The following is a 22,061-nucleotide window of genomic DNA, read 5'->3' on the forward strand; positions in this document are numbered from 1 at the left end:
AAGGGCTTTTCTCATTCAGTATTTATTTACTTTGTATAAAATATTTATATTGCAGCTACGGTTAATCTTATCTTGAACAGAAACACACTACTTGCAACATACGTGCCTAACATGGTCTCATAATAAAACTTCTTAGACCTAAATCTGAAGCAATAACTCAAATTTAGTATTAAAAACAAAAACAAAAATAGATATATACAGAACGCATGTACCACAGACAAACTATGCATATAAGTTTGTTTAACTGTAGTAACACCATTGAGTTTACTACATAGTTATTACAATCAAAGGCAGGTAGTATGCGATGACTACCTACGCGCTCTCGAACACTAACGTACTCAACAACATTGTGATGAGCGCGGAACAATTTCAGTCGACCACAGTCTGATTGACATGGTTGGGTTATTCATGATTAGGCTCAATCTATTAACTAACGAAATATTGACCTATTAAATTCCCGACCTCAGATCATGTGCCAGATCGTCCAACGTGATCTGATTCGGCGCCAGCCCGCACTTCTGGCGAAAGAACAAAAACATCCCTTGAGATTTTTTGAGTATCTTAATATTCAAGCTCAGATCACGTGATCGCTCGTGAAGTTTACCTTTAACTTTTTATGTATAGCGTACGTGTGTATTTACCTACTTTTATTGCGTAGTACCAAGTAGTAGATAGAGATATATTGGCCGTATAATACACCTAAGTACCCATTTTTTATTCCAAATTATCGGGAAGGGGGAGATACATCGAGATATCACCTGGCTACGCCACTGGAAAAAGTCTAATTGACCTGTAAAGTACTAACTTATTTCCATTAAAATTTTATTTTCTTCTAATGAACAAACTACCTCTCATTATTTATGCAAGATAACAGCTGCCGTAATTTAAGGTTAAACAAAAATGTTTTATTTTTCTAATTCAATGCTGTATATTACTGCTCGTCTAGTTGAAAATACGTAACAAGAATGTCACTAGGACACCCAGGATTGTGTTAGGAGTGGTCACTGCAGAATCTGGGAGCTATATGAACTACATTCTCATTAAACGGGAATATCCTAAAGCCTCCCCCAGAAAGATCTTAACTAATACTAACTTTTAATGTAAATTTCACATACAGTAAATTAGTAACATTTATTTTAATTTAGTTCCAAATACATGACTGTAAAACTAAACTAAGGCATAATGACTATAGTCATAAACGTTATCCAAGTAATACCTTACAAGTTTCCAAATATACAATGTCCAAAATAATTATATGCGCATATTTATTACCTGCTGTTTACCGATGTAATCTTCCGTATTATCCTGAATTACATTACGTACAGAACTTATCATGTCAATTTCAGACATTATTATCAAATTTAAAAGTATTATTTCTCTGCATGCGCTGTTATCAGTTTTTAAAAGTAACCATAATTTGCAGTGGTTTACATGTTATTCAAACTAAGTATGTATATTAAAGATTAGGATTCGACTAGATTACGCAGGAGTCCTGATGCAGGACTAGATTTATAATACATATCAATATCCCCATATAATCGAAAAACTTAATAGATTTTAAGTTTAATATTCCTTATTTTATGGTATATTTCTAAAGGGCATTAATTTTCTTGTTTTCATTATTACTTTATTTTTTAATATATTTTCCTCTTGTTAGGTGATGCTGCATAAGTTTTAGATCCTTTGGGTGCTCATCTACAGTGATGCAATAGTGATCAGTTAGTCTATACTATTCTTAGTTTATTCTATTATATAAAAATGTATTGGTGTATATCTGTGTGTGTGTGTTAGTCAATTAGATAACAACTGCTGAATTGATTGTTCTGAAATTTTACATGGACATTCCGAGGGTCCCTAGTAAATAAATACATAGGGCTATTCCTATTTGAAAATCCCTCCGTACTATGCCCCACTGGTCTTGAAAACTCCTTTAACACTTCATTATCCATTACATTTATAGAGTTGGCTTAGTCAGCAGATAGTAAATGAGTTTTTAGTCACCATTAGTCAAGAATAATAAGTATAACCATTTCTTCACATTTAAACAGGTTTTAGCAAACGTTTGTTATTGTTTATCTGTCAAAGTCATTTACACTTAATGCTCTTGTATGTGGAAACTTTTCTTTGTTTAGGTTCGTTTTTATTACAGTTGTAATCAACTAGAGTAAACTGCCATAACTTTTTAAGTGTTTTAAAAGCTGACTTTGAACTTATCCACAATAGACTTAAAATAGTTTAGTTGTTACTTAAATCATTGGAGCTATTCAATAAAATATCAATTGGAGAGACATTTGAGAAGTACTTATTAAAACCAGTTTCACTTTCGACTTCAGGGCCCAATCTTTAAAATCAAATCTAAACTGGATCAAGAGATTCAAATATCTATTAGTGTCTATCACTTATCTCCGATTGTTTGGAATGGCATTTAAAAAGAATATACTCGTATTCATGGAGTCTCTGTTTTTCAAAATAAAATTTTGTGTGAAGCTGTGGGTAACTGCTAGTCATTTGATAGACTACCAGTTACAAATATTGACATTCCATTCTAATGTTCTAGGTTTTAATACTTGAAATATTGAAACATTGAGGCATAAATAAAAGTGAAGAATAAAGAAATGTTTTAAACATCTGTTTTAGAGTACGGTACCGCTATACATTTTGTTATAATCGGGCAAGATGTACGCAGTGCTGATTTTCTTTTTTTTTGGGGGGGGGGGGGGAGATAGATGAATCTAAATAAGAACACATCACACCAGAAGATATGAGATAAATCTAAATTTGAATACATTAGATAGGTGTAAATCAAAGTTAAATGTTTAACGGTTGCACTACTGCGTTAAATTCAAACAATTACATTGCTATTTTACAGACTTTTTTTTATTTTAGGGTTTTTGCGGAGGGGAGGAAGAGTTCTATTTTGTGTTGTTGACTAGTACATTTCAAACAAATGCCATGGTAAAATCATAATTTGTTCATTAAGAAAGATTACTTCTACATTGCTGCATATTTCGTCTGTCAATCCTGAATTGCTATCCCAAAAATGTACATTAGCTTGTGCTGTCGGAAAGTGGATGTGTAACAGTATAATTCTTTGCTTACCAATGTTGGGTCAAATTATCTGTAAATAAAATTGAGCCATTCTGAAAATACTGTTTAGAGGAAGTAGGGGATCAAATCATAAATACATAATAAGTATTAATTAATTCAAAAGTAATTTCTGATTAGATTTGAATTTACAAATAGATTTGGTTTAGAGCAATATTTACACTATTTATTTTTTATCTAGTAGTGTTTTATACAAAGTAAATCAAAATAAGAATAATAAAACATCTATATTCAATATGATCACATTTTAATTTAAAATTATCATTACTGCTAAGTTTCAATGAAACAGGTGTTGCATAGCCAAATATTTTTCAGATTTAGTTCATTCTGTAAGGTTTTATAGCAATTTGAAAATGCATCCAGGTTTTTTACACAACAAACCCTACAACTATTACATCAATTTGGAGAATAATTAATAAAGGTATTTTAAAATAGGAAAGTGGTCTACATTAGGATTGTTCTAGTAATTTTAGTGAATCCTTAAAACCACTCTAAATTTAATGGTGTAACTTTTGGACACTAATAAAGTTATGAATAAGGTTCAGTTTATTTGGTTCATAAACAAGAGAGGTATTATAGGAATTATAAATATTGTAAGTTCCATATTTTGACCTACAAGATCACAATGCACATTCTATTCTATTATATGCACAGTATGAAAATAAACAAAGTTTACTGCTTCTGTTAGGAATATTGTTTGAGTTGATTGAGTGAAAAACATAGTTTTAGACATAGCATATTCACAAAGTATCAGCTCTTGCAATTTGAAGGTCAGTTATTCTAAATGTTCTCTTTCCGGGATTGAGTGGGATCTGGGTGACCCTGAAGTGTGGGTGGAGGGTCATAAGAATTTTAACTTAGCTGGAAGTTATGTAAGCTGAACAGTCAGACTTTCATAACTTTTACTTCTATCTCTATGCTGGATCTTTGTTAACACCAATGACATTACCTATTCTACTAACAATTAATAAATCAAGGAGTGTTTTTGGTTGGGACATATAAAAATATTTAAGGCTGATGTATTAAAAGAATTAACATTTAAAAGGTAGGTCATAACGTTATTTATAAGAAATTCTATATATCCACAAATATATAGTAGGCCTATTAAAAATTTGAACATGCTCTGTTTATTCCACAGAGACGCAGCTATGGTGGGAAGGGGTTAATTCAATGTTTACGCTGAGTTTAGTTCCAGTCCACCTTTCTCTTCAAGCAGCATTTGAAATCTGATGCTGTTGCAGACATGACTCCTGAAATCTTTTTGTAGTCTTGGTGTCTCTGATGTCAAAACGATGCGGTGGGGTACGTTTTGAGCTTCTTCGTTCTTCTTCACCAACAATTTTTGATCTCCTCAGACAAACATACCTTTAGATTTGAGGAGTGCAAAAAAAGTCTGCAATAGCATCAGATTTCAGATGCTGCACGTAAGAGGAAGGTGGACTGAAGTTAAACTCAATAGTCTTCATTATTTTGCATGGTGAAACAAAATGTCATTAGTTGCATTTGTATAAGTATTGTTGTCAGGATAATTTGTTATTTGCTTTTAAAAATATTACAAATAAACTTTAACATCCAAATTGGGCAGAGTACGAATAGCGGGCGCAGTTTTTATATCATTTATTACAATCATCGATACTTTGTATATCGAATAACAGAACTATCAATCTATATCAACGTATTTAAAATACTAAATTAAAGTCACACGTTTCAAATTAATAAAAATAGTTTAAACAATTACGTAATTTTATAAATAATAAAGGGACCATGACCATTAATCAAACGATAAAATTAAGACAGGTGTCAGGAAAAATTTCATTTAAATAAGGAAAGCGTAACAACAAAACAAATATCTTTAAACCGAGAAAGGCACATTAAATAATTTTTTAGTTTTTTTTATTTAGTTTTTTAAATTTAACTATCTTCATTTACTTAAAAGAAGTTATAAATAGAACTAATTGTATTTAGAATATGAAAATGTGTGTACAGTTGGTTTAGTTATTGTTCAAATTAATATGATTTGATTTGATCGATTGGTTGATTATATTGATAATAATTAAATAGTATAGTTTGATAATTTCAATATAAAAACTGGGTCGTTTATCCTACTCTACCCTCCAAATTTCTTAACATATTTTTTACAAATTTATTTAGATAACTTGTAACATGCTATTAATATTTTTATTAAATATTAAATTTGTTACTGTACTTTAATGTTTAATTGTTGTAATAATAAATTGATCAGTGATTTTTCTAGTTAGGTCTCATAAACAAAATGATGTATTGAGAAACATCTCAAATAAATTATTAATAATAGTTCCATTGCTTATTGTAAGTAGGCTATATAATGTTAAAACAAGGAACTGTGAAAAAAAAGCTTTTTAACGAAATAGGAGTTGTAACTTCAAAATTCTGGAAGTGTTGGTACTATACAAAATTAATATTGCGTGAGGTAACTTGTGTTCTTTGAATTGGAAACGACATCGGAAAAAAGTAAGCGTTTGCAAACTTAACTGTATGTAAAAAAAAAACAATACTCAATCCTTTCACAAGTCTAGAATACAAAATATTCCCGCCTTTCGTGTTTGCAAAGCAAACTGAAATCTCAAGATCCTGGACATGTAGCGGTATCTGGAAGCGAATAAGTGTACTATTTGTGAACACGAACCGAGTCTGGACTATAGAAGAGTAGTCCTCCTTTTTTGTTGTTTAACTATTTATTTGTGTATACTGATATTATAGATTAGCAATATTTACAGTTGGTTATTATTGTTTGTTTTAGTGCGTTCTGTGCTTGAAATATAGTATTGTGAATCGACACTTCAATCTTCGTAAAAGGGACCTCATGATCGCCACAGATGTCCAGCAGAAGGTGAGTGAAATTAGACAATCTTACGATCAGGTGTTGCAGTTTATGTAAATAAGACGGATGCAAAAGTAATGCCAACATTTCAGCGGTTTGAGTGATGCTTATACAAATTTAAAAAGTAATCACTATTTGTCTAAAATAAATCAGTGAGTTTCTTGTAAATCTTACATTCTGTCTAACCAAGATAATGAATCGCATTAGTCTCCAAGCACTGATAATCGAGGTGTTAGTTTTAATATAGATAGCTCAAAGACATTTTATTTTCGATAATATTGAAACGTAACAATAAACATAACCTTTCTTGGCAATGAATCAAGTTTAAGATTATGGTTTTTGTTTATACCCTTGTGCGCATGCCCAAGCCAACAGTAGTGCCAGATAGCTGCGCGTGAAATCCCTAACGTATCGCAACTTTCCCCCTTGAAGCAAACCTGAGCGCATGTCTCGGCCGGCAGACGCAAAATCAAATTCAGTCATTTCACCTGTGTTGCGCTTGGGAGTGTAGTGCGGTGCGTGTATTTGCTTGAATGTGCGCTTTTATCATTACATGAATTAAACGATTAAAACATGAAAGCCGGACTGATATTAAACGTGCTGTTTTTTAGCTCAGGATTTCTTTATGCCAACGCATGGGGTAAGTGTTGTCCTGGCGAATTTTAATTAGAAAAATAGTAAATTGTACTGTTATTTTACAGCCATCGGGCAGCATGCGAAAGTCACGTAGGCTCGCACACCCTTTACAATGTGATATTTGTACGTAAACTTGTTATAAGTAATGATAAATATTAGTGTATTTGGTAGCTAATTCTGATTTCAAAGATCTTAAATATATTGTGTTTGTTAACTACTTGCAATATCATTCAAGTGTCTATAAATAAATTGCTGTATCTAAGAAACTTGTCATATTACTGAATTTTTATTAAAAAAAAATAATATTTTGACGTAGTACGGTTTAGGGGGCAAAATAATCTTAAGTTATAAACACAAGTAAACCTTTGCAATGTCACACAAAATTAGTGATAACCGGGTCTAATTAGTATAGAACATTGATAGCATGTTTTTTTATTTATCATCTTTTAAATTTATTTTTTATTTAATTCCATTTTAATATATTTCTATAACATAAGTAAAAGGTTTTTATTTTTTTCCTATTTTTAACACTTCTTTATATTGATGAATGTGATAACCCTTTTATAATAAATTTGGTATCTTTCATTTTATAATGAAAGATATAGGTTTTTATTGCTGTTAGGCTAGGCGTTCATAGTAACTTATAAAAACAAGATTTATTATACTCAATAAAGCAAACTAGTAGATTAGATCTCATTACACATTTTAGGTTTTGGTAGCCTATTGTATGTTAATTTGCATTTTTTATTTAATTAAGCCACTATGAGATAAACAATTTTTATATTGGGTGATTTAAACTTAGGCCTGCATCAATAGTTAGAACCATATACCTATATAGCTGAATTATTATTCTATTGAATGATATATTTAGTCTTTTTGACCTTTGATAAGGTCAGGTCTATTATCAGAGTTAACAAGCAACCAGCTTCTGAGTTAAGTTAGTTCCATTTTATTGATCTTCAAGTAGTTTAAAATTATTTCTTGAATGTCATGTTAAGTTGTAAACATAATGAAAAATTGTGTACTGATAAACCCATTATATGATTATATTTTTTAATTTTTGTATGGTGGATCAATTTTGAAGATGCCAGCTAATCCAGAAGGGGTAGGCATTAGAGATAGTGAAGTAGGCACTCCTGATAAAAACATAGTTTCAAGTGTCTGTTCAAGTTACTGCATATTTAAAAAAAAAAATAGTTAAATACAACTTTTAAATGACACAATTACTGTAATTCTGTTTAGGCTTGAACGTGTAATAGTATAATAAAAATTGTATTTTGCTTTTAGTTTAGATAAGTTGAACTTGTTTTAACCAAAAAAGAGAATTAACTTAACTATAGGTAGTCTGTGCTTGATCAGGTCAAGACTAAAATACAGACATCAACAGTAATAAATGGGATAGTATCAAAGATGTTTTGAATTGCATTTTTCTCGAAAGTTTAATTCTGAAAATCCATAAATAGCATTCTTTAACTAACATTTCCATATTTCAATAAACTAAGTTGTTTTTTATCCACATTTTAAATTATACCCTAGTGTTGACCCTCATATGACCCTCTGACATTCTTGCAATTGATGGTATGTATGTACCAACCAGGCTTATCTAGGCTAATGTGTTTATTACTCTACACATATTCTGAGACCAGTTATTTTAGGAATATAAAATATAAAATTCATTAAGTTAATACATCAGGTAGTGAGTGACTGTATACAATTACCTCATCACCTTTTTCCAAACCTTTGGAAATATTAGTTTCACTTAATGCAAAAATATTATTTTAAGGTGTAATCACGATATCTCGGACTAGCAATACTGGCTGTGGCAAAAAGTTATATTTAACAAATATTGGCTATGGAATTGTCAATGCCGGCTGATGAAGATGGTTCACATCGCCATGAGCATCTTAAATGAGAGATACCTACTACACAGTCCATAGTTTACTTGCAACAAAATTAATGGAACTTCAGAATATGTTTAACCCTTTGAGTCCTATGGAATGGACTATGTTAAATGTATAAAATGTGCTAGTGTCGACTATAATTATGACTATTCGCATTCGTTACTCCAGTTATCTAACCAGGCCTATATTGAATATGTTTCAATTTGTCGATACATGTGAATTGAATTACTCTGTTCTTGGATCTAACGTGTCAGTGTGACACTGTTTTCCTCTGTCCAACCGTCCAATGATGGTAGGAATTGAGCTCATGGTTTTTACTGAGTTCGTATCACAAATGTTTTATAGAAAAACTGTTTACATTAATTTTAGCATGTTTAACATCACTCTGGTGACTTTATACTTAAAAATGTTGTAGAAATGTGTTGAAGAAAACACTGCCGATGATGAGATTACTATCACAAATACTAGATAAAAGTATCTTCTACATCTTTCATTAGCAATAGGCCAAGTAATATTGCGGGCAGAACTGTATTGGTGACTGCAGTGCATAGCATCTTATATGGCTGTAGTATAATAAAAGGTCACCAATCAAATCATCTATATTTATGATTTTCTAAACTGCGTAGCCAAAATTTTGAACCAAATTACGTTATAGGTAGGCTATTTCAAATTGCATGAGTTATATTTTTATACATAGGCTATAAAAGTAATAACTTTATGATGAATAAAAGACTATCTAGGCTAGACATTTATTCAAACAAAACAGTGTAATATTTAGTTACTTTTTGCTATTTTGAAGGATAAATGTGTTTGATAGCTTATGACACAAATAATGCATGTTCTTCACCATTGTACTTTTGACCATTAATGAAATACCATACTGGTACAAATGATTTTATTTTGTATTGATAAATTTTGAACACTATTGTCATTTAATATGAATTATAAAGAGTTGGAAATAGTTCAAATTGTAACTATAACTAGAGTGTTTTTGTATTTGATTGTTTAGTTATCGCAAATGGATAATTTGGTTCCCTGATTCGATTCTGGTGGTGGCTGCTGACTATACTGCAGCCTCTTATATAGGGTTACATAGTATTAATGCCATTTGTTTTTATATCTCAGTACAGGATATTGGATATGAATTTATGTAGATGTTTAAGACTTATTAAATATTACAGCTATATCAATCTAAAAAATAATTTACAAGGGCCATCCTGTAAATCTTCCAATTTTTTATAATACTGAAAAACTAGCTTAAAAATCACAACCAAACGTAAGGCTCCTTCAAAATACTCTCCATTGGACACCATTTATGTCGAGAGTACTTAGAAGGAGTTCCAAGTTCCTCCCATTTCGAGAAAAAAGTTACATAGTCCGCATTTGGGACTTTGTTAGCTCTGCCATTGCATTCAGTTTGACCTCTTCAACTGTTTTAAATCTGGTTCATTTGAGCGAGGATTTCATTTTCAAAGCGACAGCCAAAACTCACATTCTTCCCTTATCAGGATTGTACGGAGGGTATAGCACTGACCTAAATCTGAAACATGGGAAAGGTATGAGTTGGTGTATTATAATGGTGAAACATCCAGTGTATCCATTTGCTACAATTCAGGATGTTTTCACTGCATTGCATCCCTGGAGATAGTTCTTCTTTGACGATAGTGCAGTCCTCTGGAGCATACTAATGGTGAACTAAGCTTTTGTGATAATAAAGAAACTCTGTCATCTTTGTCTTAATTTTGCTCTGAACTTCCTGAGCTATTTTCGGATTCTTGGCATTCAACCAATAAACAAATCAAACCCATTTCATAACATGTAAACACATTTGAGTAGAGCATCCTAGACCTGTATAGATTAAATGGGCCACGTTTACGATCTTTGAAACTATAAATATGACAGTAAACTTAATAAAAACTAAACATTTGGAACTGTATAGATATTTTAGAAGTATTAAGTTAATTAATACTCACTTATACAAGGTGTCTTTCTTAAATTTAAATGGACCACCACAATTGTGATCTTGAGGACAGCAGGCTGTCAGCTTTATAGCTCTGACAGCAAACTTTAAATGGAGAACCTTTCTTTGTTTTTTTTTTACATTTTAAAATACGCATTTAAAACTTATGAAAACTCTTATAATTTATCAATATGGCAGTCAATTTTATTTTTTCTAATAGAGCACTCTGTATCATATGATGTTTTTGTTAGGAAATAACTTCAAGGATTTTCTATTCCTGACACGGTTTTTATATTGACAAAGATATGACAGATAAAAGTGTTTCTCAATGTTAAACACCATAAGAAATAACGTCAACACTTTAACCTCTCATATCTCTATGATTAAGGGAAATATAAAAAAAGTGCCAGGAATAAAAAAAAGGCTTAAAATTATTTCCCAACTAAAATGATGATAAAATACAGGGTATTTTATGTAAAAAGGTTATTTAAAAGTTAGAAATACATACATATTTTAAAATTTCTCTAAAACAAGGAAAAGTTTCCCATTTAAAGTTTGCTGATTATAACTACAAATCTGACAAGATCAAAGTTTCCAAAATCAAAATGATGATGGTCCATTTAAGAAAGTCACCCTGTATTAGAAAGTATTTAATTAACTTAATTCTTCCAAACTACACAGAATTTCTAAATTATTAAAGGTTTTATCAACATTATAAGGGCAGGTATAACTTTTTAATTTTTATGTCCAATAAAAAAGCTTGAAGCTACTCATCAATTATTTTCAAGATGTTACTACTCAGAATAGAATATAGTAAAAATGGATTAAGAAAGGTCTTTATTAACACTCAAACAGATAACTTTGTGCTATTTACAAATACAAGCGCATGATACAGTAATCATAGGTCACGAGTGAACGTGAAGATGGATTTACTGACGTTGGCATACTTCAATGTGAATTACATTGGTACTAGAATACCCTTCAGATGTTCTTATAAACCTATAAAAAGGAATAGTTTTCTTACATGAAGGAATTGCATTTTAAAATTATGATTCTGGACCAATTTTTACTTTGGTTGAAAAGTAGTAAGAGAATTTTGGCTGAAATCAAAAATTAATAATTGAGTGTTAATGTTGCAATATAATTATACGCACCAAGGAAACGTTTATAGGTTATAATTTAGTTATGAAAAGTGCTTATCAGGTTATGTAAGAACCCTTGGACCAAACCCAAGGGTTCTTACATAAGTCAAGTCAGATGCACCACATAAATTTACTGATTAGACACGAAGGTCATGTCTATAGAGTCAAAACCCTTCGTGGTCAGCTGAAAATCGGTTAAGTCCATAACATTTCTTTAGGCTGAGGACAACAAATTTTTTTAATAAGAATGTGTTTTTCTGAAGTATTTTGCTCTGATACTCAATGTGTGCTGGTAAATTTATACTATGGTTAAATTTCAAATTGAGGGTGTTATTGTGATTATCAAACTGTAAATTTGGTATATTAGGTCTATTTTGAAATTTTTTGGTATCAATTTACAATAACGTGACCATGGAAAGGTATGTTCATTATTTTTTCCTGAAAACTACAATTTTTCCTGAAAACAATAGTGAAGAAAAAATTCGTCGGCAACGAAAATCAAAGGAGTTACGATTTTTTGAAATCCTCTGAAAACTCTGTTTTTGATAGTACCTCTGGCTGAAATGATGCTGACTAGTACGTTAATCCTGTCAACGATGCCTGCCCGCTGCGCAGTGCTGCGCACTGCTTGCTCTTTTAGAAAAAAAAATTAACTCGAGCTTGCAAGAGTCGAATCCCAGATCACGTGATGCCCCTGCTCCTTAACCCTCAAGTGTTGTTCGACAAAATTTTGTCGGTTATTTTCCATACTGAACGCAATAATGCCCGAAAGGCATCAATATAATACAATAATATACTTTCCCCCCAGTTTATATGCACCTGTGATAATAATACTTGGCTATAAATGCCCAACCCCAGGAAAAAAGTCCATTTTCCATGGTCACGCTATTGTAAATAAATACCAATTTTTTACAGTAAATATTAACACAAATCCAAACTACCCAACTATTTTTAACTATATAACAAGTAAAATTTAGGTTTTAAGTTATTTGTTAGATAAATAAAATGTTGTAGTAAACAAATTTCAATTATATCCAGGTATAATGATAGGTAATGATTCTTGCCTAGTCTTGTTGAAGCCTCACAAATTAAACTTGTCCAAGTGATGGACTACTTCAGTAGCAAATTATTCAAGGTCACTTGGTGGCAAGATAAGGTGTTTTATCAGAGCAAGGTCAAGGATAGTGTCCTGGAGATGGAATAATTCTGAAACCCGTTCTGAGCCTCCTTTACTTCTGTTCATTCATTTCCTGTCCACGTGTTTTTCATTTTATTGGTAATTCTTGTAGTCAGCATATGCATTTTTTAAATTTCTCTTTCGAGCAAAAATAGTTAGTGTTGTCATTTATTAAGTAAAATATTATAAGGAAAAAATATTGGGGACAGCGGGATGAATAACACAAATGTGAGACAGTTCCTACACGGAGGAAAATTCTCACTTTTGTAGGAAACAAAATGTTTGCAACCCCACACATATTGGACAAAAAATGTTTGTATTCACATCCTCTACCAATCCTGAAACATTGCACACTTTTATCGGATTCACCATGTACAAGCTCTAATCGCAAAGCAATCCATTCAATATTTTAAGGAATAAAAATGTCCAAAATAGGATGACTAATATTGGAAAATGAAAGAACAATTAATTATTATAAAAACCTTCAAAAGCAATACATTTTTAGCTGTAAAGTACAAGTAATGTGAAACTACTATTTGGCAATGCTATTGCAGGAAGGCTGCTGTTCCATAAGGGATAATAAGCAGCCATGTTAATGCCCTGACCATGGGTGTACAAGTTGTAGAATTGGCCTTCGGCATTTACCTTTACTACATTAATATACTGATTGCTTGTCAATGGGATTAAAACGTTCACGCCCACAGCTCACAGCAGTATCCTGTTGTAGCGGCGTCTACAATAAACATTGTGCAGGTTTTGAGTACAGATGTTAGTACACTGTCAGAGAATAAATTAAAACTATTAAAACATTCTCTCCTATTTCTGTATCTGATAATAATAATCTCCTCTCACTTAAATACATACCTAAGCACCAGCTGTTTATTATTGACGTGAAAGAACAGTTTGCATCGTAGATTGTGTGTTTATGACGGAATACAGATGCCAAGTCCCGGACCTGTTTTCCATTACATAAGTTGACTAACCAGTCCAGACTCCGCAATACGGGGTATACCGGACCACTTGTCCGGGTCATTATGAAGGTTGAATATAAAATTAACCTTGGTATTGATTACCGTTTTTATCTCTAAAGTCGAACAAGCCATATCTTACATCGCTTGAGTATGGTTTGTAACAACCACACAACTATGTATAAATTTGAGTTCTTCAGATTTTTATCATAACCTATTTTCCTACCAGATACATGTCTTAAGTGTCAGTTGATCTTAGTGAAAACGTGCGGACAACTAAACAATTTTTACGAATCGATAAAAATATTCTGAAGCAGTTTGTTGCAATGTTTAAGATGTTGCACATTTTGTGTACCAACATTGATTTTTAAAACTCATATGCACCTTGTCGTAAATATTTTGTAACTAAACAAGAACATTGTTAATTCATTATCAACTAGCACTCCAATTATTGGAGTGCTAGTTTTAAAATGAAACAAAGAATTCCAAAAAGAAAGAAGCTTCTGGAATGTATAAGAGCGTTGTCTAAAAGATTCTTTTTAAAGAATCATATAACAACACAGAACCTTTTTAATAAGCACTCGTTTAGGTATGAAGATGATAAAGGTTTAAAAAAATATTAAAGTTATCTCAGCAGCAAAATAAGTACAATACTATTTAAAAATAATACTGAGTAAAACAATACAGGAATTATTTTATTACGTAATATATTCTAAAATAAGTTTTAAAGAAAAATTTTGACAAGGTATTAAATAAAAATTATTCTTTTTCTATTCTTGTTAATATTGTTCAATTAAAAAATGTAGGATTTATAGATGTTTTATTTAGCCAATGTATTCTAAAATAAGCCTTAAAATATTTGAACAAGCTTATATAAAAAAATAAATGTAATCCAACGCATTATTTTTCCTCTATACTCTCATAGTGATAGCTTATCAGTACATTAACTCCTTAATATTAGTGGATTATCTTAATCAGGCAGCTAACTTGTCACCACATCCTTTCAGTTTAGTTGTTATCAAGAGGCTTATCACTGACCTTAGAGTTGTGGTTGTGCCATTAACATTCTGCATGTAGTTCTGGATGTATATCTTATTAGGGGATATTTTCTTCCATTTAAAGCCAAAATTATAGAAAATTTTGAAATAAATACAATACTTCTTTTAGAAAAATTTTATCTTGTTATCTTGTTGTATTTTGTTTCATGTAACATATGTTTACATAACTTTTTTTATTTGAAGCTTTTTTGAAAAGGAAAAAGTATTTAACTCTTTTACTAACGTACAGTATTACTGCAATGCCCAGCAGTTGTGAATTCTTTACCAAAGCAAACATTAGTGTAACCGTTTTAATACCCTGCCATTTTGACCTACATCAAAATTGGAATGGCTGACAATCGATTTCTGTCTTAGGAAAAATTCCTCTACCGATTTAAAGAAAAATCTGGTTCTGTGCTCACATAGTGAATATTGGCAGTAGACCTCCTTGAGTATTAGGGGTTTTATAGTTTTAAACAAATTAACTGTCGTTTAAAAGATCTACCTGTATCAAACATTAAAATAAATATTAAGATTTTGAAATAGTGGCTTTAAAATTTCATAAACCAACAGAACACAAAAACATTTAAAAGTTTAGGTACTCTTTTTTGAAATAATTAGTTTTTATACAAATTATGTTTCAAAACAATAGATTGGAGTTTCAGTCAGATTAATTCATATCTAGTTCTAACAAAATACCAATAATTTTCGTAACAAGTTACTATTTTACTGTCTATTTTTATAGAAATAAACTAATATTTTATAAAAGCTACCATTTTGAAACTATTCAAAATAGGTATTAATTATATTTAGCACTAAATCAGATTCTAATGTACAACATATTGGTGCACAGTTTCAGAGGTTTTAAACTAAAATAGTTTTAAGTTTTGAAGTTGTAAAAAAATAGCAAACTAAAAGACAGGTTGGAACAGAAAGAAAAGACACCAAATGGTTACAGAACCCCTAAAGAATTAACCTACATTAATGTATACTTCTAAACATTATGTTACAGATTAAATTAATTAAATAAGTAAACATTTATTTTATTTTAATTTAAAGTCCTACTATAATATGTGGTAATCCTTCATTTGACAGCTTTTTTTGAATGGTAAAAAACTTGGTATTAGCAGTGGAAACTATGTTGAAAAATCTGTTATAAAGCAACGTGGAGGTTAAATACTAAAAAGTATGTTCTAATTAAAATAAAGTTTGCTTCATAATTACAAATTTAATTGGTACTTTTAAGATATATTGTATTGTTCTTAATCCTTGTGACTAATATTAATGGAAATAACATTTGTTGCATGTGTTTTTTGTATTCTTTTCATTTGTGACCTTTTCAACTTATAACACTTCACACAATTTATTAGTAGTTTATTATAAATATCATGTACAGTTAAAAATATGGTTTCCTAGTATTAAATTATTTCCTAGTATTAATTCCACAAATTAAATTATTCATAATGCATGCTTGGAATTTATAAAAAAATTTCAGGATACTACATATTTTTGGTTTTCCTTCAGTTTGAAGATCACCTTCTGTTGTCATTACATCCTGAACCTTTATAGGGTTATTAAAACTAAATTTACCTTGATTTTTTTCAATTTCAGTTCAGATAAGGGGAGATGGGTTTTACAGAGAATTGTTTTGTTTGGTAATTCCCATTATCACATTGCATTTGGCATTTTGCCTGTAGTTCGGTTGGCCATATGTAAAATACTGACTTACTTGCGTAATGAGTTAAATAGATTTGCATTGTGTTTGTTTATTCAACATTGCATAACAACTTTGCATTCTCTGTATATTTGGATAACCTTTGAGATAACAGGAAATGTTTGTGATTGTTAGCTGAATTTAGGTGTTTTTTTTTCTACTGGTTTAATTATTGAGTAACTTTTTCGATGATTGTTTCCTTGAAGTTTTAAACCATAGTACACATTAAAACTCAAATGTTTCTTAGATGTTATTCAATATACAAATTTATATTACATTTGTTATTCTTTGCTGTAGATGTCCTGAATATTCTAAAAAATGGTATCCTTACAAAACTCTTTTTGAAAACGCAGTTTATAGCTGTTACTTTTTCTCATCTGTATCCGTAGTGAAAGAAGACCTGATTGACCTCTTCACCAGTTCATATAACTTTTCTGTTTATGTCTTGTTTTAGAATTCTACAAATAATCTAAAACAACGATTTAAGACATTTTTTGATAGTTCAGTTACAATTAGAATTTACCATTTTCATATGGTTCCTGATTCATGTTTTCTTTTCATTTAATCACGAGATAAACAACATGTGTAAATAATGATAAAATTTATTTTGTGTTTTCATCTGTAAAACAATAGCATTTCAATACATGGCAATACGAGAGACATGCTTGTCTATTTACATGTGAAATCCGAAAAAATAAAGAGAGCAAGAGCAACTAACAACTATGGGAGAATTTTCATCTGAAGTAAGTGTGGCAGTGACTTTATAGATTTGTTTTTTTTTAACTTCCAAGTGACGGTCTTTTAAATAATGTCAATTTTACACACCCTTTTAAAATTTGTTATATTGTATAAGTTATTATATTACTTATATAGTTGTGACCAAATACTCATGGCTTTGAGAGGAAATATCCGAATTGTATAATTTATACTGTTGTGTGGTGTCGTTATTACTCTATTTAAAGCAATAACCATAGTTATGTTTTTATATTTTTTGTTATGTTCTATTTCCAAATAATTTAGACAAGTATTGTAAACATGAAATGTGTGAAATTTGTTAAACAAAATAGTTTAAGTTTGATGTGGTTAAATTTTTTCACCATAAGTCATCTTCTGTAAGATTTGATACATTTCCGGAAATAGATTAAACTTAATTATTTTTACCTGTATCATATTTTAAATTTGACATTTAGAAGTTATTAAAAGTGTCTTATAAAGGAAGATCAATATTTCAGATATGACCTCTGGGTATCAAACTGAGAAGAAATCATATGGTACACATCCATAAAATATTTGGTTTTCTAACATTGAAAATTTGAAAGATCTTAAAAATTTAAATATCAAATTTCATGAAAACTGAATGTTTTTAGTTATAGTTAATTAAACATGTACGATGCAGTTATACAATACCCAATGTAAAACATGTTCAGAATTGAGCACAATTAATTATATTTTTTAAATAATCTTAATACTACAGTCCAATTAAGGAAGTTTTGACTACCAGTCAACCTAATGTATACATTGGATTCATCAATCAATCCATTCAATTAAGTATACATTGGATTCATCAATCAATCCATTCAATTAAGTATACATTGGATTCATCAATCAATCCATTCAATTATTCATGTCGTGTTGTAGTAATGGCGTGAATTTTATCTGTGGATTTTATCGAGTTATGATCTTGTAGTGACCCGTTTCAGTCTATTGTACACTAATTACTGCATTATTCCAGATTCTCCGCGCCCATTTGAAAGTAGGAAGCAGCAGGGGTTTGAGGTTATGTTGACCTTGCTGGTCAGTTCAGTTCTGTTTATACAATTTAACAATCATGGACCAGCGTTGGTTGATTGCCTATACCGCCCTTCCCTTCAATAGAGTAGAGACACAGGTGCGCCATTCACCGTTCACAATGACCCAATCCCTCCGGCGGCCAAGGTGGGGACTTCCGTGGCGTGCTGTTCACCATCTAGTCGCGAAGAGCGTGTCTCGTGTCGTGTAAACGTCTCGCCCGAAAATTGACTAAATTATTGACTTCACGCAGTGACGCATTGTAATCTGAAGATATTTACTTCGAAAATCCCAAACAGTAATGTTTTTAATTTTAATTTAAAATTTGGGTTTTCATAATAATGTACCGCTAATTTATTGGAAATGCACCTCATAGTAAATATGTGTAGCCTATGATGAAATTGGTTAAGAATTTATTACTTCTTATACATTAAATTCTTAATAATAATTACAACATTGTGTTAAAACCTAACTATAATCTTCGTAACTATTTAAAATATTCGTAGGCTATTTAAAAAAAATCTAAAGTGGGTTTTTGTGTTAGTATTATTTAACTTTAGGCATTGTTCAAATAAGATACTACGTATCGTCATCGTAACTTATTTTAAATTGTCGGTGCTCTATAGTAGGCTAAGTTTTGCTTTGGACTCCACTTTTCAGTAGAAATCCTAAAACGGATACGATTGAATAAAAATACAATTTAATTCAATACGATTAAGTAAATAGTATTACGGTGGAAAACTTGACACATTTTAATTCGGCACGACGATGTTTTCTGGCGGCCTCACTCTCCATTGAAATTTAATAAAACTTTCGTTAAAGAGTTTGATTTTAGCAGGCGTGTTAATCATAAATATTGTTCTGATGTGTTATGTTTAAAAGTATTATTTTGATGTCACGGTAGTGGTGGTATTCTATGATTCGTTTCACAAAGCGTGATTTATGAAACGATTGCAATTCAAATCTGATAATTATTGTGAATTCTCAGATACTCAATCGGATTCCAAGCGCGTCAGTGCAACCGAATGGTCAGATAACTGTTACACATGGCAGCGTAAAAATTGCCTCGCTGTCAAAACGCAAGGACAGATAGACAGACGGACTGTCAGCGTTCCTGGAGAAGACATGGTTCCAGTCACGTAGGCCACTCTCCCCTTCCCTTCCCCCTCAACCCCTCGCACCCGGCACCATATATTGATTGGAAGAACAGCTGAGCAATGACCCGCCTATTTGGAGGTTAGGTTAGGACACTGTTAACATATTACTACAAACAGACCAGTTAGCTATAATATTGTACTGGTATCTCGTCCACGTGTACTATGTCTGTTTTAACGACTTTATACAGAATATACGTAATTTGGAAATTACATTTGTAACTTTTTTTTAGTAACTTACGTTTGTTTACAAAAGTGAACTTGAAATTATTACGATACCTAATGTTATGACTTATGTAGTAATAAGCTTATAAATGTGAAATTCATAATTGTTTATGTTTGGAAAAAGTTATATTTTTATTTATGATATGTACCTAAGGTGGAAGAAATCAAACAATAGAAAGTGCTATCCTTGATTATCAAAGCAAAAATGCCTTTATTAGTCGAGCGTTTCTCTGTACAAGCAGCTTTTCAGAACAACTCTATTCATCTAAAATTAATGGCAATTAATTCAATTAAACTTAAACTATATAAAAATAGTAACATAATTTTCAGTAACGAGTATGACCCAATGTTTTGACGACAGCGCCGTAAACCTTTAGTGCTCGGTCTTCAAGCTTAACATGCACGTTGTTCTCCGTCATTCTCTGTCCAATGTTAAGGGATGCGATGTGAAGAACTGTGCATTTATCAGCATTAAGTTTGAGACCATCCTTGACTGACCACATCTTTATGCTCTCGAGATCGAGTTTGCTCTCGCAATTGCCAACTCAGTTCAACAGGGTTCGTATGACAAATGAAGCTAACAGTCATCTGTATATGCGTGTACATAACAGTGCTTCACACAATCGGTTATATCTACTGTGTCTGCTTCATCAAGAAAGGATTCATAATCCATGGTTTAGCCGCAAGCCATCTCACTAGTTCTGGCCTACATTCTCTGCCGGTATGGCAGAGAAGGATTGGCAATCACATGCCAATATAGCTAGAAGTTGGCAAGTGATTGGCTGATCTTCAGTTAAGCATATTACTCGTGGAGCTGGAAAAAAAAGATTTCTGTCTGTCCCCGCGATATCTCGAAAACGAACAGACTTGAAATTGTGCATGAAGCATCATTATACAGGGTGCCCCGTAACTCTTTGGACAAAGGTAGACAAGGTTATTGCTCAGATCATTATAAACATATTTCTCCAATGCTTAGTTTCCCATCTGTCTGTCTGTGTGTGTATGTGTGTGTGTTTTTTTATCAAAAACTAATATCTTAAAAAGTAAAAAATTAAATTATACCAAATTTGGCTTACATTTTTATAATATAAAAAGGTCAATTACTGCATAAATATAATGAAATTATCTTTAGTATTTTCAAAATGGCGGCTATTAAAACTTTTAAACTTTGAATATCTTAAAAACTAGCATTGAGGTTCTCAGCGAATAACCAACAATGCAAAAACTGAATAAACGGAAGCTCTGTATGTGGGCCATGTCTTGTCACAGTAAATCTGCTCTATTATTCGATTTAAATCATTGTGGTGTCATTTGATTTGTGAAAACCCCCTCTAATTTTTTTTGCAATTCTTGCAATCTTGAAATACATCATATGGAGACCCTTGTTCATACGGTGAAATATGTTTGCCTTACCTGAGCAATAATACGGTATACCTTTGCCCAGATAGTTACGGGATACCCTGTATATGAGGAACACTGAGTAAGACGATAGTTTATGTTACTCCATGGGATTTGGGTGTTAGCAAACATTTTTACATTCGTCTTATGGGGTAACCATGATGGCAACAAGGAAATAGCGGAATAAATAAATTTGTAAACAAGCGAGTCTAATCATATGAGATTTTAATATGTTACATATCAACACGTGTATCTTATTCATACAGTAAAGAGAAAAAATAGTAGAGTGGAAAGTCAATATTAAAAGATGGTTGGTAAGATCTGATTACATCACTGCTACTTTTGTTATTTAAACAGTGTATTGAAACTTAACTCAATGAACACAATTGTGAATTTATCCTGTGGCAAGATATATCGAGTAATACTTTATATAAAGCCTTAAAAGTGTGCTTGAATTTTCATTTCTACACAATCAGGAATTAGTTCTATGATAGTACTAGATTAAGGATAGGCATCATTGAAGTTTATCACTCAGTGGGCTGACTCAGTATTATTACTTTTTGTCTGCCGGAGGATGTTAAACGTTTTTTATATACGACGTCTGTCTGTCTGTTTATCTGTCTGCAAGACATCTAGAGAATAAATTATCTATAGACTAAACTTTTCATACTACCTTAGTGGAGTCTGTCACGCGATACTTGGTGTAGCATACTCCTTAGCTTGTATTAGCAAAACGAGTATAAAAAGGTGAAAATTCACAGTTTTTAATCATTACACAATGTATTTAAATTTCTTTTCGGTGCTAATGACCGGTTCTTCTGAGTTTTCATTTCATTTGAACAGATTAATTGTGATTTTTATCTGACAATTCCAAAATACTCGTTATTGCAGTGCATATATTTGAACAAATTTTGAAGACTTTGTCACAACAAGCCATGAAAATAATGACTTTTTAGGAAGGTTGATCTAAGTGCTAATTCTGATCTGATTTATACA

At 31.4% G+C, this 22,061-nt stretch overlaps 1 protein-coding gene across 2 annotated transcripts in view; it reads left to right on the forward strand.

Moving 5' to 3' along the window:
• LOC124353851 (protein cueball) overlaps positions 1-22,061 on the forward strand; it is a 64,853-nt gene that overhangs the window by 20,598 nt on the left and 22,194 nt on the right. Inside the window, exon 2 of one of the 2 annotated variants that reach the window (XM_046803878.1) lies at positions 5,885-5,974. Coding sequence is in view for 1 of the 2 variants with exons in the window: in XM_046803877.1 (XP_046659833.1) it covers positions 6,539-6,605 (67 nt within the window). In the remaining variant the exon portion in view is untranslated. Of the gene's footprint in view, positions 1-5,884; positions 5,975-6,424; positions 6,606-22,061 lie in introns of those variants that run through there. The other variant, XM_046803877.1, reaches the window with a different exon arrangement.

Source organism: Homalodisca vitripennis, chromosome 2 (genome assembly GCF_021130785.1).
Source record: "Homalodisca vitripennis isolate AUS2020 chromosome 2, UT_GWSS_2.1, whole genome shotgun sequence".
Taxonomy (NCBI): domain Eukaryota; kingdom Metazoa; phylum Arthropoda; class Insecta; order Hemiptera; family Cicadellidae; genus Homalodisca; species Homalodisca vitripennis.